Here is an 11,650-nt window from a genome sequence, read left to right as displayed (position 1 = left end):
GGGGTATGCATTTATCAGTTGACATTCAGATCCAAGGTCAGTGTTTTTGGGTCATCAGTGACACTGGAGAAAAAGGACTGAAGTGGTTAAAAACTTAAATTGTGTGCATAAATTGTGTGCTACAGGCTCTCTCTCCCCCCCCCCCCCCCTTTTTTTTGATTAAATGTAAAAATCTGATAACCCATGCAATGCCAATAAATGATTACTGTAAGACTAACTAAAACGAGAGTAGGAGAGATTTTTTTTAGTTATGAAGGAAATTATTGCCGCTAGGTGGCGCAACTGGCCCATGACATACAATGAAGTTAAAGCAACCTGTTCCAAAGGCCGGTGATCCCAGCATTAAACAGAGGGCCCCTTGAGGAAAGACCAGTGAAGGAAACACAGTCTGCCACCAGAGAACTTATTAGAAGCTGAGTGTAAAAGTGTAATATATATATTAATTTAGTTTGACTTACTGATGAAGAATGAGTTCAGTGATCATTCAAACCCTTAAGGTTTACTTTAATGCACTTTAATGTAATACAATGCAGTTTTTAGTTTATCTATGCATTGAATAAATTTTGGCAATAATCAGAAATTTTGTTCTGGATAACTAAATTGTGCCTTTAAGTTTCTTCTATTATTTTCTTTCACTTACAAACTCCTCCCATTAACATGTGTGCGCCTTCAACTGGGATCAGGCTTTAAAAGGCACAGAGATGGTAACCAGCCACATTGACTTTTATTTAAGCATATTTGTGTCCTGTTTTGCTTGTATGGAACACATCCATTGTTCTTTAACAGCCATCAGGTGCTCGCGATGTAGAATTCACAGTAGCTGTGTGAGCGAATCCAACGCTGCTTATCACTTTATCACTGGCCCCTCAGTCAGCTCTCACCCAGAGTTTTTTTTTTTTTTTTTTGTCCTTTGCTCTGTTATGCTTTGCGGGTCATAAACCGGGCCCATATAGCCGCTTGGGGGCGTCGTATCTCGGTACGATTACAGACGCATTGTCGCCTTCCGTGCAATAAAATGGAAGATATGCCCATCGAAGGCGCCAGGTGAGCAATAAGACGGAGCAATTGAGACAGTTTGGATCGTGTTTGCACCTATGCACCAGCGCCAGGCTCTCGCTACACATTAACCAGACGATATACAAATGAAGATATGACATTGATAAACTCGAGACTGGAGGAGCAATAGACAGAGTAATCGGCAGGATGTCACAGCCTGTTTACTGTGGCCGAAAGTAACACTTGATCAGAGCGTGATGCTGCTTTGGGAGCAGGGAGGTGTCACTTCTCAGCATTTCAGGTGGAAATTACTTTTCCGTGATCTCCAATGAAATATTGGCCAGGTAGTGTCCTGTGTTGAATTACTTTTTTGACATAACTTGTGCTGGATTTATCACCTTCAGCACAGTCTCTATAAAATCTGCCACTTTTTACGCACGACATATGCTAAATTTACTATTTCGCAATTGGAGTTAATGGGGAAAAATCCGCCTCATTGCAGCGTGCGGCCTCTTGTCCAGGTAGAAATCTCAGGTATGATGTTTGGAATTGGGTTTTGGGGACTTTTAACTTCTCCCTGAGTTATCTAAATTGGACTCTTTGAACACAGCCTGCACTGTTATCTCCATATGAAGTGCGCAAAGAGACTCCCATCACACACCCCCTCCTCTCCAAAAAGTGCCAGCAACTTTTCCAGCATCTCCAAAACCTGTAATCCAATCCAATCTGTGCGTAAAAGGCACCGTTTCCCATCTCCGCTGGCGCAAAAGCGACGCACACACTAAGGACAAATGGCATTTCAATATTTTTATTGAAACTTTCAAGAACACGAATGTCGATGTTGTAAACTAGACAGAACTCCAATACAACATAACCCCACTGACAACTTAAGAAACACAAAAAAAGAAACTATTATGCGGCACTTTTGCGATCAGGTTCGCAAAGTATTTTTTTTAATAACAGGAAAAAAAATTATAGTCCACTTTTTTCTGTCACACTTCAACGACACTTCTTTTGCTCTTCAAAACAAAAAACAAAAAAACAAAGGATTCTTTTTTCAAGCCATTGGTGCAGTGCGTCGTCGCTTTTTCATTCGTTTTTGAACAGTAGCACTTCACACACGGGGACAACAAGTGAAAATACAATGGCACATGAGTGTGAATAACTAGTTCGGTGGATATTTTAGGGGACGGGATTAAAGTCCATATTTTTAAAAAGGGGGGTATAAATGCAGATGGCAACAACAAAAAAGAGGATAATAGTCCACAAACTATCTTTACACAGGTATATCGACAATAAATTAAGGACAGATCCCTAGAAACAAACTACTCCGTTGTATTTACACGCAATAACAATATGAAATAATTACATAAATATTTTATATATCCCTATTTACACCGATGATCAATGCTACCTTTCATTTTTTTTGTTAATATTTACTTTAAATTTCTGCTTCCCTTTGCCTGTTTGGGGCTAAATTACGCATGCTTGGGCCGCAGTTAAGTCCCGGAGCACCAGTCATTTCAGTGGGCCTTTTCTGTTTTTTTTTTTTTTTTAATTTTTGAAATTTGCTCTTTCAAAATTGACAAACCAATCAAAAAGAAAATTACGAGTGTGTTGAATATATTTAAAACATAATATTTGCTATACTTTAAAAACAAAATGGACATTCGGTTGGGTTCTTTTGGAGAGCATGCAACGTTTGTTCAATCGATCAATTAATAGTGTACAACAAAATACAGCAGTCTTTTTTTAAAAAGGTAGGTCAAACGGTCGTGAATTCAAATAAGTCAAATCAGTTCAGAGTGCATATTAAAACACATCTCTCCTCGTGTACAATAAAGTTAGGAGACGGGACACAGCAGCAACTTCTCCTACAAATCTGTAAGTCACACCCCATGCCAACGTTTAAGCTTCAATACTTGTACGGTATTCAAATGACAGGATAAAGTGTTGTTTAATTTAAGGAGAAAAATAAGAAACAAATGAAAGAAATATACATATTAGATGTATTAAACAAAGTGCATTTCAGAAACTAAAAAGTCCAACAGTTCACGTTTTTAGCTGTTATTTTTTTTCCTTTTAAAACCTGCATGATTCTACCAGGGTGTCTGTCCTCCTATTGTTAAATGTCTTCATTAGCGTCAACACTTTTCATGATACCAACGAAACGAGAAGCAGGTGGTGAGTTTTTTTATGCTGTTTTTTTTTTTTCAAAAATAAAGAAAATCCTAAGGGGATCCGCTCCGTGGCCTGTCCTGATTCGTGTCCAGTCCGCTGACCAGCCGCTGGATGCTCTGGAGCTCGTTGGCGGCGTCCTTCTCCGTGCAAGTTTTTGGGGACATGGAGACCGATCCGGAGGATATCGTGGACAAGTGGCTCGTCACCTCCGATGTGGAATCCAGGGTGACAGCGGACACCGGGCTGGCCGGGACGATGCCGTCTCCTTTCAGCTCCGTCCCGCCGCTGGCCATGGAGGGCATGGCGGTGGTGAGCAGGGTGCTGTCCGGTACCGTCATGGGGAGGGAGTAAGGGCTGTACCTGAGTCTGGGGCGCACTGCGTTCAGGAAGGGGTGCCGGTGCACCGAGGATGAGGCGGCCGACGAGGCTGCCGCGGCTGCGGCCATGTAAGTGTACGGATAAGGGAACAAACTGCCAAACGGAGACATGGCAAGGCCCTGTGGATAAATGGAGAAACTGAGCGTCAACCAAAAAGCTGGCATCAGACAGAACACTACCACGTCGTTCAAACACGTCTGCGCAGTATAATAACACAACGTGTGCCAAAAACAGGAAAAATCCAGGGTAGGCGCATGACAGTAAAGTGTCTAGCAAACAAATCTGTGCGTTAAAGTGGTGGATCAAATGCGTAAAAATGATTGTACGTGCCTGGTTTTAGGCTGCTGCTTTCACTGGCCCAAAATACATATCTGGCTTTAAGGTAATGGCAAATTATTCTGTCGTGCCATATGCTTCCTTTCAGTTTTTCCCTCCACAAATCTAGTCCAAACAAAATATTCTGAAGCAAAGCTCTACCACCTACCAAGTAAACATCTTTGTTTCTTGTGCAAGAATTTGTACAACAGAAAATTCCTGATGTTTGATGCTGCCATTAAATAAGACACGTTGCAGATATACCACTTGTTTTGACAGTAAATGGGGAAAAAAGACGTATTTATTGACTATTAAAACATAATGTTGTTTGCCTCTCTGTGCCAATGAGGCATTTTAATGCTCTCCGCGTCGGCTCTAAAACACGGACTTAATGAGCTCATATCAAAAGATTGCCTAACACCTCTAGGTGTTGCAAGGCGTTCTCTTTCTTTCAAAGTCAGTTTTTCTTTAGGAGTGATAGTTATGCCTCACAGTATTCACGACAACAATTCCAAAAGAAGGCTAATAAAATGCTGACTAATAGTCAAAAGCAGTTCAAACACAGTTACCTGACTTTACTCTGAATAATGGCCTATTTGGTAATTAAACAAAATAAACAAAAATGCGCAAAACAACTCTCTCTCTCTCTCTCTCTCTCTCTCTCTCTCTCTCTCTCTCTCTCTCTCTCTCTCTCTCTCTCTCTCTCTCTCTCTCTCTCTCTCTCTCTCTCTCACACACACACACACACTTTCTCATAGTTGTGTTTAAAACACACAAACATGAACTTATGCACATTAAAGATATCCATGTAAAATATTAAATCTGGCACATGGGTCTCCAAAGCCTAATCTGCTCTACTCTACAGTTCAACATGTGCTTTAGCAAAGCTGCGTGGAGACCGAGGCCAAAGAAAACAGGTTTTACCTGTGATGCCAAGACATGTTGCTGCAGATGAAAGGGAAGGCCTGGCGCCCCCGTCAAGCTCTGCGGAGGGGATGCCATGCTAGTTGTGTCCATGGTGCTCACCCCTCCCGTGGACACGGCTGCCAGTAGCGGTCCCATGCCCGCGGCCATGTTTGAAAAAGCACCTCCCATGTTGAACTGACTGGGGTGCAAGAGAAACGGATGTGCACTCCCGAGGTGATTGAAAAACTGTTGTCCTGTTAGGCCTGTTGGAAATCCAAAATTATGCAGGTGGCTGTGGCCTATGTGTGCGCTGTCAGTCTGAACAGTCAAAGGCATGAAGCTGTCCTTGCTTATTGACCTACATTCGTCCGTTTTGGGCTGGTCCAGATTCGGGCTCTTGAGGTCTTCTCCAGAGCGTGTGGTGCTGGAGATGACAGTGATGGGACTCTGCCGTGAGTCTGCCTGGCTTTTCTCAGTCCTGGGGCCGCTTTCGCGGTTCCTGCTGGTAGAGTCACTGTTACTGAAGGGATGCCCCTTAGCTGGGCTCGCCTCATGATCCTTCCCGTCCTCTGTCGTGGTGGAAATCTTGCTGGAGTCCGGACCATCTTTGTTGTGTCCATCTTTGCTCTCATCGTCGCTGTCCTCATCGCTGTCGCAGAAATCTGTACATGTAGGAGGAGGAGGATATCAGTTGCCTTTCTGCACAAGGGTGAATCATGAAAATAACTCCTATTATCTGCCACATTGCTGTTGGCCCTCAGAGGAGATTTATTGCACAGCGTGGTAAATCCTACACATGAATGCAATATGACTCACTAAGTCAGCTCAGCAATTAAAACATTAATAAAGTTAATTTCCCATTGTTTTCAATAATAATTGGATCATACACATTGGCACATGCTGCTAGTTTTTGTGTATTATTGAGCAGATTACTGGAAAACCATTTGTAGCAGACTGATATTTTGTCTGAACGGATTACTGTGTCAACAGTTCATAAGGATATTCACTTTTTGTGATGTTTATTGTTAATCTCAATTAGACAGTCAGCGCAGAAGACTGTTCTGTCAGTTTTCCTCGTGGGAATGAGCTGGATGTAAATGATCACTCACTGACTGGCTGACACTGAGGACGTTTATTCTTATTCTACACATTAACACAAACTTTTTAAACATTTTGCCCACGACTTGACACGCGACTTGTGACCGGAGCAGTGACTGATGGTGGGGTCTGTCATCCTACCTTTCAGGTGTGGGGGGCCCACTGTGGACACGGCGGGGGACGAGGCCTGGCCGAAGCACTTAAAGGAAGCCTGCTCTCCAGAGGAGTCGTCTGAGGCCCCGTTTTCCTTTTTCTGCTGCTCCTCGTATGAACGCATGGATTGCAGAGCCAGCTGTTTCCTGTGCACAAGTACCCGGGTTATAATAGCTGGTAATCACAGTTCTCAGGTCAGAAACGATATCAGCAGCACAGTGAATGATGCGGGAGCTTATTTGGACATTATTATTTTTTTCTGTTCCAAGCTTTAGGACTTGTCTCCTCTTGTCTCTCAGTGTATTGGATTAGAAAGTGTGACGAGACAGACTCTCTGCGGGTTATTGTGGAAGCTTAGAAGCTTTAATCCAAAAATATCAGAGTTTCTTAATGCAGATCTCAAGACATCTGTCTTACCTCTTTTCCCGCCTCCCATTGCCAGTGTCACGGAATCCTTTGGCAAATGGGTTATGGTCTATTTTCAGTTGGGTTATCTAAAAAAAAAAGAAACCGTGCGTAAAAATGAGAAAGAAATGCGACTTCCCCAAAATATTGTCATGCAGTGTGAATTAAACGCGACAGCCAGTGCATATTTTTGTAAGCTCATGATACATGGAGATGATTGTCCCACGGGCCAAAGCTGCATAGTGAATTATTTTTTGGTTGCACACATAAAACACACATTTAGCGAGAGCACACAATCGCACGCAAAGAACCACACGAGTTCTCCTGTATTGGCACGTTTTTTCCATAAGAGTAAAATATGCTGCTTTGTTTGTAACTCTTGCAAAACTTTACTCCCTCACCACTTCCTCTCCATCCCCGGTGGGGTTACTACTGCACATGTGAGGAGAGATGTGGTGCCATCGTTTTCCAACTATTTCAAAGAGCTGCTGAGATGATTTTCATTAGTTTTGATTCACAGAGAATGAAATGCTACCATGCAGCACGGTCTGACAAAATGCCCCTCCTTTTTCTCTCGTTTTTCTCCGTTTACCCTCACACTGTTGCCCCTCTTCTTCTTTGTTTCGTCTCTCAACCTCCAACCCCTTTAGCTCCACACACACTCACAGCCTACAAGCAGACGCACACACATGCAGAGAGGGAGAAACAGAGTCTGGGTCTGTGCCAAATCCTTTCCACGTGATTAAATAAAAGGAAGATAACCTGTATAACATTCCTCAGAATTATTACTTTCTTATAGGCTGGTGAATGTGGCACTTACTCGCAACATCATCTCCCCCATTATGATACTCCACTCTCACAGCCTCAAACAAATAGCCTGTGACGTCTTCCATATTTTATGACAACAAAATGGTGCAGAGCATGAAAGACGGAGAGGAAAGCGCGTGTGACAGGGCGCAGGGACACACCAGCTCCATTTTCGAAAAAATATTCAGGGTATAACTGGAGCCCTCTGAGCAATAATTGTCCTTACCTTGTCATTCTGATAAGCAGTCACGGCAATGAAATCCGTTTCAGGAAAAACGTAAGTCCTGAAGGTACTGTACGGCAGTTTGAGAATATCGTTGGCCCTCACAATGTGAAATCGAGGCTGATATTTGTGCATCGAGTTAAGAATAGTCTGCAACACATAGTCACAAAAGAGGCAAAAATTACAAGATATATCAAAATACAGCTAAAGATTTACGCACAATTTATGTCACACTGACATTTGTGATCGTTGGTGCTTTTACGCACGCTGTTAAAAATGTTAACTTTGATTTGAAATGCGAAGTGACTACAGAAAATTGCCAAATTCGACGATATCTGCAGTTTGATAATTATAATAATTTCCAAATTGGGTTATAAACAATATTCTCTCAACATGATTGCATTTGTATTCCCCTCCCCAAACATCAACGACAAAATAAATTGTGCGTAAATAAAATAAAGCACCACCAAAAGCATCAAATATAAATTATTAAGACATGTCTACTCAAGCAGTAAGTTGATAAATAGGAAAATTGACATACATTAGTTGAACTTACAAATCCATGCTTGTCGGAGATGTTGTTTGTCAGCTTGAGTTTGTGAAAATTGACGACTTTTGACATCCACTGCTCGCCAGTAGCCGGACTGTCCGGGTGAATGTACATCCTCTTTGGCATTTCGGGGTCGGCCTTTCCTGCCACCATCCAGCGGGAGTTATGAAATTTGTACCTGCAGTCGTCAGCTGCAACTATATCCATCAACAGTATGTATTTGGCCTTCTTGTCCAGACCGGTGCACCTCACTTTGAACGGGGGAAACATTCGCCTGTGACACAAGAAAACAAACCGTGAGCACGAGTGTGGTGGGGAACACAACTTTTGATTAAAAAAAATTCAACAATATAAAAAAAGCTGCAATTGTTTTAGCCACACATGAATTATATATGCTTTTTATTGTAAGAAATGTGCTGTATGGCTTTGACAAGTAGCCAACAGGCTGCTTTTAATTTATCTGCTGGACATAAGTCAGCCGAAAAAGTGTGTAACTGTCACATGTGCAACTCTAAACAAATGTGTTCTCTCTCCAACAGAATATAGCCCCGATTCACGTATGAGACAACGTGTAAACACTAAATGAATCTGGAGTTTGAACGCCCTGAAAGGCCTACACACAGACACAGCAGCCATCTTTGCGTACTGTCACTGTGGTGATGACGAAAATAATTTTGTCAGAGCTTTACGCACTCCAAGATGACATATTTAATAGAGTAATCCGTCAACTAAACTTGGGACAAAAGGAGCACGGAAATAAGAAGAGGGATTATAAGCAAGCCACATTTTTATATGAAAACGTGTGCGAGGGTTAACATAAATGAAACAGCAGCCACATGCGTAATCCTTTTTTTAAATTTTCTATTTGCCATCATCATTGCAGACGTGTTGGCAAAGTGTTTACCGCAGACCTCTGCAGGCTGCATGGACACACAACTCTCACTTTGTCTGCAGGTCGTGTTTCACTTAAATATTCTGTGGAGTTCAAAATATCTGCAGAAAGTTTTGGGTGGCGTTTTTATTTTGTAGGGAAAACTGAAACGTGCAAGAAAGGTCATATTTGCATGACGTGTGAGGCGATTATGCACTAATGCAAGTTTAATTAATACAAATTAGACTATAGCAGAAAGGCTGCGTAAAGTAACAGTAGATATAATATAAATCAAAGCAGCTTATCTGTGTAGCTATAATAACGAATCCCCTACCGTCATGGGTTCTCGATATGCACAACAAATAGGCTCGTACGTTATTTTCTTAGTGAAGAACACACAAAAAATATGTTTCACCTTCCAGATTTTGTGATCACCATCTCAGTGCCTCTCTTGTGGAAGAGTTCCCAAAGCTCCTTGGCTTCCAGGTGAACTTTTGGGTCGTCCTCCACCTCCTCCTCAGGCTCCAGAGTCTTCAGAGGCCTGAGGTGGGCGGCCGCAGCCTGGTGCCCCAGAGAGGAGAAGTGCAAGCCGGTCTCCGCGGCTCCCATCAGCTGGTCCATGATCGGCTTCCCGAGGGCGCCCGGCAGCGAGAGGGAGCCGCTGGGAGGGAGAGCCAGGGCCGGGAAGAAAGGAGGCTGGTGACCCAGCATTGCACTCATGGCAAATTCCGGACCCCGGTGAGGTATAAACGGATGATATGCCATACTTGATCCCTGTATGACTGGATCTCTCATCAGGAAGTTCATCCAAGTGCAGGCAACAAATGTAGACGACTGGTTGGATGGAGAACAATATTTCTTACAAGAGTGGAGCCTGCGTACAAGGAGCAGTAAGTGAGGACAAAATAAAAAAGAGAAAAAAATAAATCTGAAGCTGGAAAGCTTAGGAAAATCCTCTTTCAACCTCGGCAGGAACAAGCATCCACTATTTCTTTGACAAGTTGCTGGCAACTCTACAGTTCTTCGCTGAATTCTGATCAAAAGTCTGCAAAGTGAAATGCAAAAATGCTCTCCATTAATCTTCAAGAGTGTGGCGGGAGCGATTTTCTTCGGAGCTTGACGCGCATCGGACACCTTCTGTGTCTCGCTGGCTTTCGGACATTAAGTCGAATTAAACCAACTGGGGTGAGTCACTTAATTGACCGCGGCGCATTCTTTCTCTTCTGCTGCTGTTTACAATATCGGCATTCCTGTTAAAAAGGGTTCCTTCTTATTGGCTTCAGTCCTGCAGCGAGGGCGACGTGTTGAAATATTTCGATAGCGCCGAATAATCCCCCTGCCTTTACTTGCTCCGGACATGCACCCTCACACGCACACACACACTTTATTCCTCCTCTCTCTTTCGCGCACACACACATTTCAGAGAAAGACGTGTTCAGAGAAAGGAGTCCGCTGACGGCCAGAGAGGAGAGAGAGAGAGAGAGAAAGAGAGAGAGGTGGTAAGGTCCCAGCTCCGTGATTTTCCTAGCGCCTCTGTGGCCCATAGGGCTTCATACTGTATGGATGTGTTGCATGTTACGAGTAGCAGCGCTCCGTTTGATTGGCTCTTTGACGCTTTCGGACCAATTGTGTGGCTGCGTAGGCGTGGTTGGGTGGAGGGGACAGACTTCAGACTTATAAAAAGGTGTTTGGAAACTCAAAAGGGCTTTGCCGTGAAACACCACCCTGCTCAAGTCAGTGTTGTGTGAATATGTCAACATCGTTATAGAAGTTACGCTATCGGTCGGTGTGTGAGACCCAGCGAGAGGGGAGAGAGAGCAGACGAGCCAAGCCGGGAATCCGGCCCGCTCTGCCGGCGCGGGCTTGTGATCCGCTGCGCTGCTGACTTCCCCCTCTCTGCCCCAGCCGCGTTCGTGCGCTTTCAACACAATTTGATCCACTCGTAATTGTAATTATTTTATGATATAACAGCGTTCACTTCGCGCTCTGTAAAATCTGCACACATTTAACTGCGCCGAGGAACAGCAGAGTCGCCAACATTTCGTCCTCATGTGAAATGAAAGCGCAGGAAAATATGACAGACGAAGCCTCTGTGATAAGTTCATGTGCTGTTATTAAGAATGCTATGGCGCCCCTGAACCGTCCATTGAATGTCATTTTACTAATTTATTATTTTGACGCAGATAATTCTTATTGGTGTCAGTTGCATTTCGTGTTTTTCTTGGAAATCAGCAATTACGCAATTAATATCCACTTTTCTTCTGCTGCCTGAATTTGGATTTGATTCAGTTTGTTGTGATTGTTGTATGCAAATGAATTTGTTGTGGCCCAAGGAGGAAACGTGCAGTTGTGATCTTGGATATTTTTCATTTTGACCTGAAATTTCTATTAGCTGACCTGAGTTGCAGACTGACCTTATATTACACGTTTGTGCGCAAACATCCAGAGGAGCAGAGTTCAGTGAGGATGCGTTCACTGACGCTTCTTCTTCGCCCAAAACCTCTGTGTTTTGAATCATACCAATCAATGGCGCTGTTAAATATAGCACGCGTTCCCGGCACAACTGTCTCTGGGAAACAACTCCGTTACTGTCCCCCTCTGCAAAGTGACAGTTGCACAGCTTGCACTAACTAGGTGTTATTGACAGTACGAAGGCGATTTTTCATGCAATCTGCAAATGTTTTTCTGCCTTACTGTATGAAGCAGACTGTGCTGTCATAGTCTATTTTTCTATCCACTGTAAAACCGAAGCTAAGGAAGATCTGGG

The 11,650-nt window shown here is 43.3% G+C and overlaps 1 protein-coding gene and 1 long non-coding RNA gene across 4 annotated transcripts in view; one reads left to right on the top strand and one right to left on the bottom strand.

Moving 5' to 3' along the window:
• Positions 1–2,529: 2,529 nt before the first annotated feature.
• On the bottom strand, positions 2,530–10,464 carry tbx3a (T-box transcription factor 3a). Of its 2 annotated transcripts, none has more exons than XM_022215542.2 (7): positions 9,299–10,464; positions 8,004–8,286; positions 7,466–7,612; positions 6,445–6,521; positions 6,016–6,173; positions 4,795–5,438; positions 2,530–3,674 (listed from the first exon to the last, which is right to left on the bottom strand). In XM_022215542.2, exons 1-7 carry the CDS (start codon positions 9,688–9,690, stop codon positions 3,228–3,230), a joined length of 2,148 nt encoding a protein of 715 aa, XP_022071234.1. In that variant the 5' UTR covers positions 9,691–10,464; the 3' UTR covers positions 2,530–3,227. The 2 variants fall into 2 exon arrangements, with proteins under 2 accessions (XP_022071234.1, XP_022071243.1); XM_022215551.2 differs by having other exon boundaries at positions 8,019–8,286; positions 9,299–10,463.
• LOC127530876 (uncharacterized) overlaps positions 10,297–11,650 on the top strand; it is a 47,655-nt gene continuing 46,301 nt past the window's right edge. For both annotated transcript variants that reach the window (XR_007937622.1, XR_007937621.1), the window contains exon 1: positions 10,297–10,382. This is a non-coding gene — a long non-coding RNA (uncharacterized LOC127530876). The remainder of the gene's footprint in view (positions 10,383–11,650) is intronic.

This window comes from Acanthochromis polyacanthus, chromosome 18 (assembly GCF_021347895.1).
Source record: "Acanthochromis polyacanthus isolate Apoly-LR-REF ecotype Palm Island chromosome 18, KAUST_Apoly_ChrSc, whole genome shotgun sequence".
Classification (NCBI taxonomy): domain Eukaryota; kingdom Metazoa; phylum Chordata; class Actinopteri; family Pomacentridae; genus Acanthochromis; species Acanthochromis polyacanthus.
The sequence above is the reverse complement of the archived record's forward strand: the minus strand, read 5'-3'. Positions and strand labels throughout refer to the sequence as shown.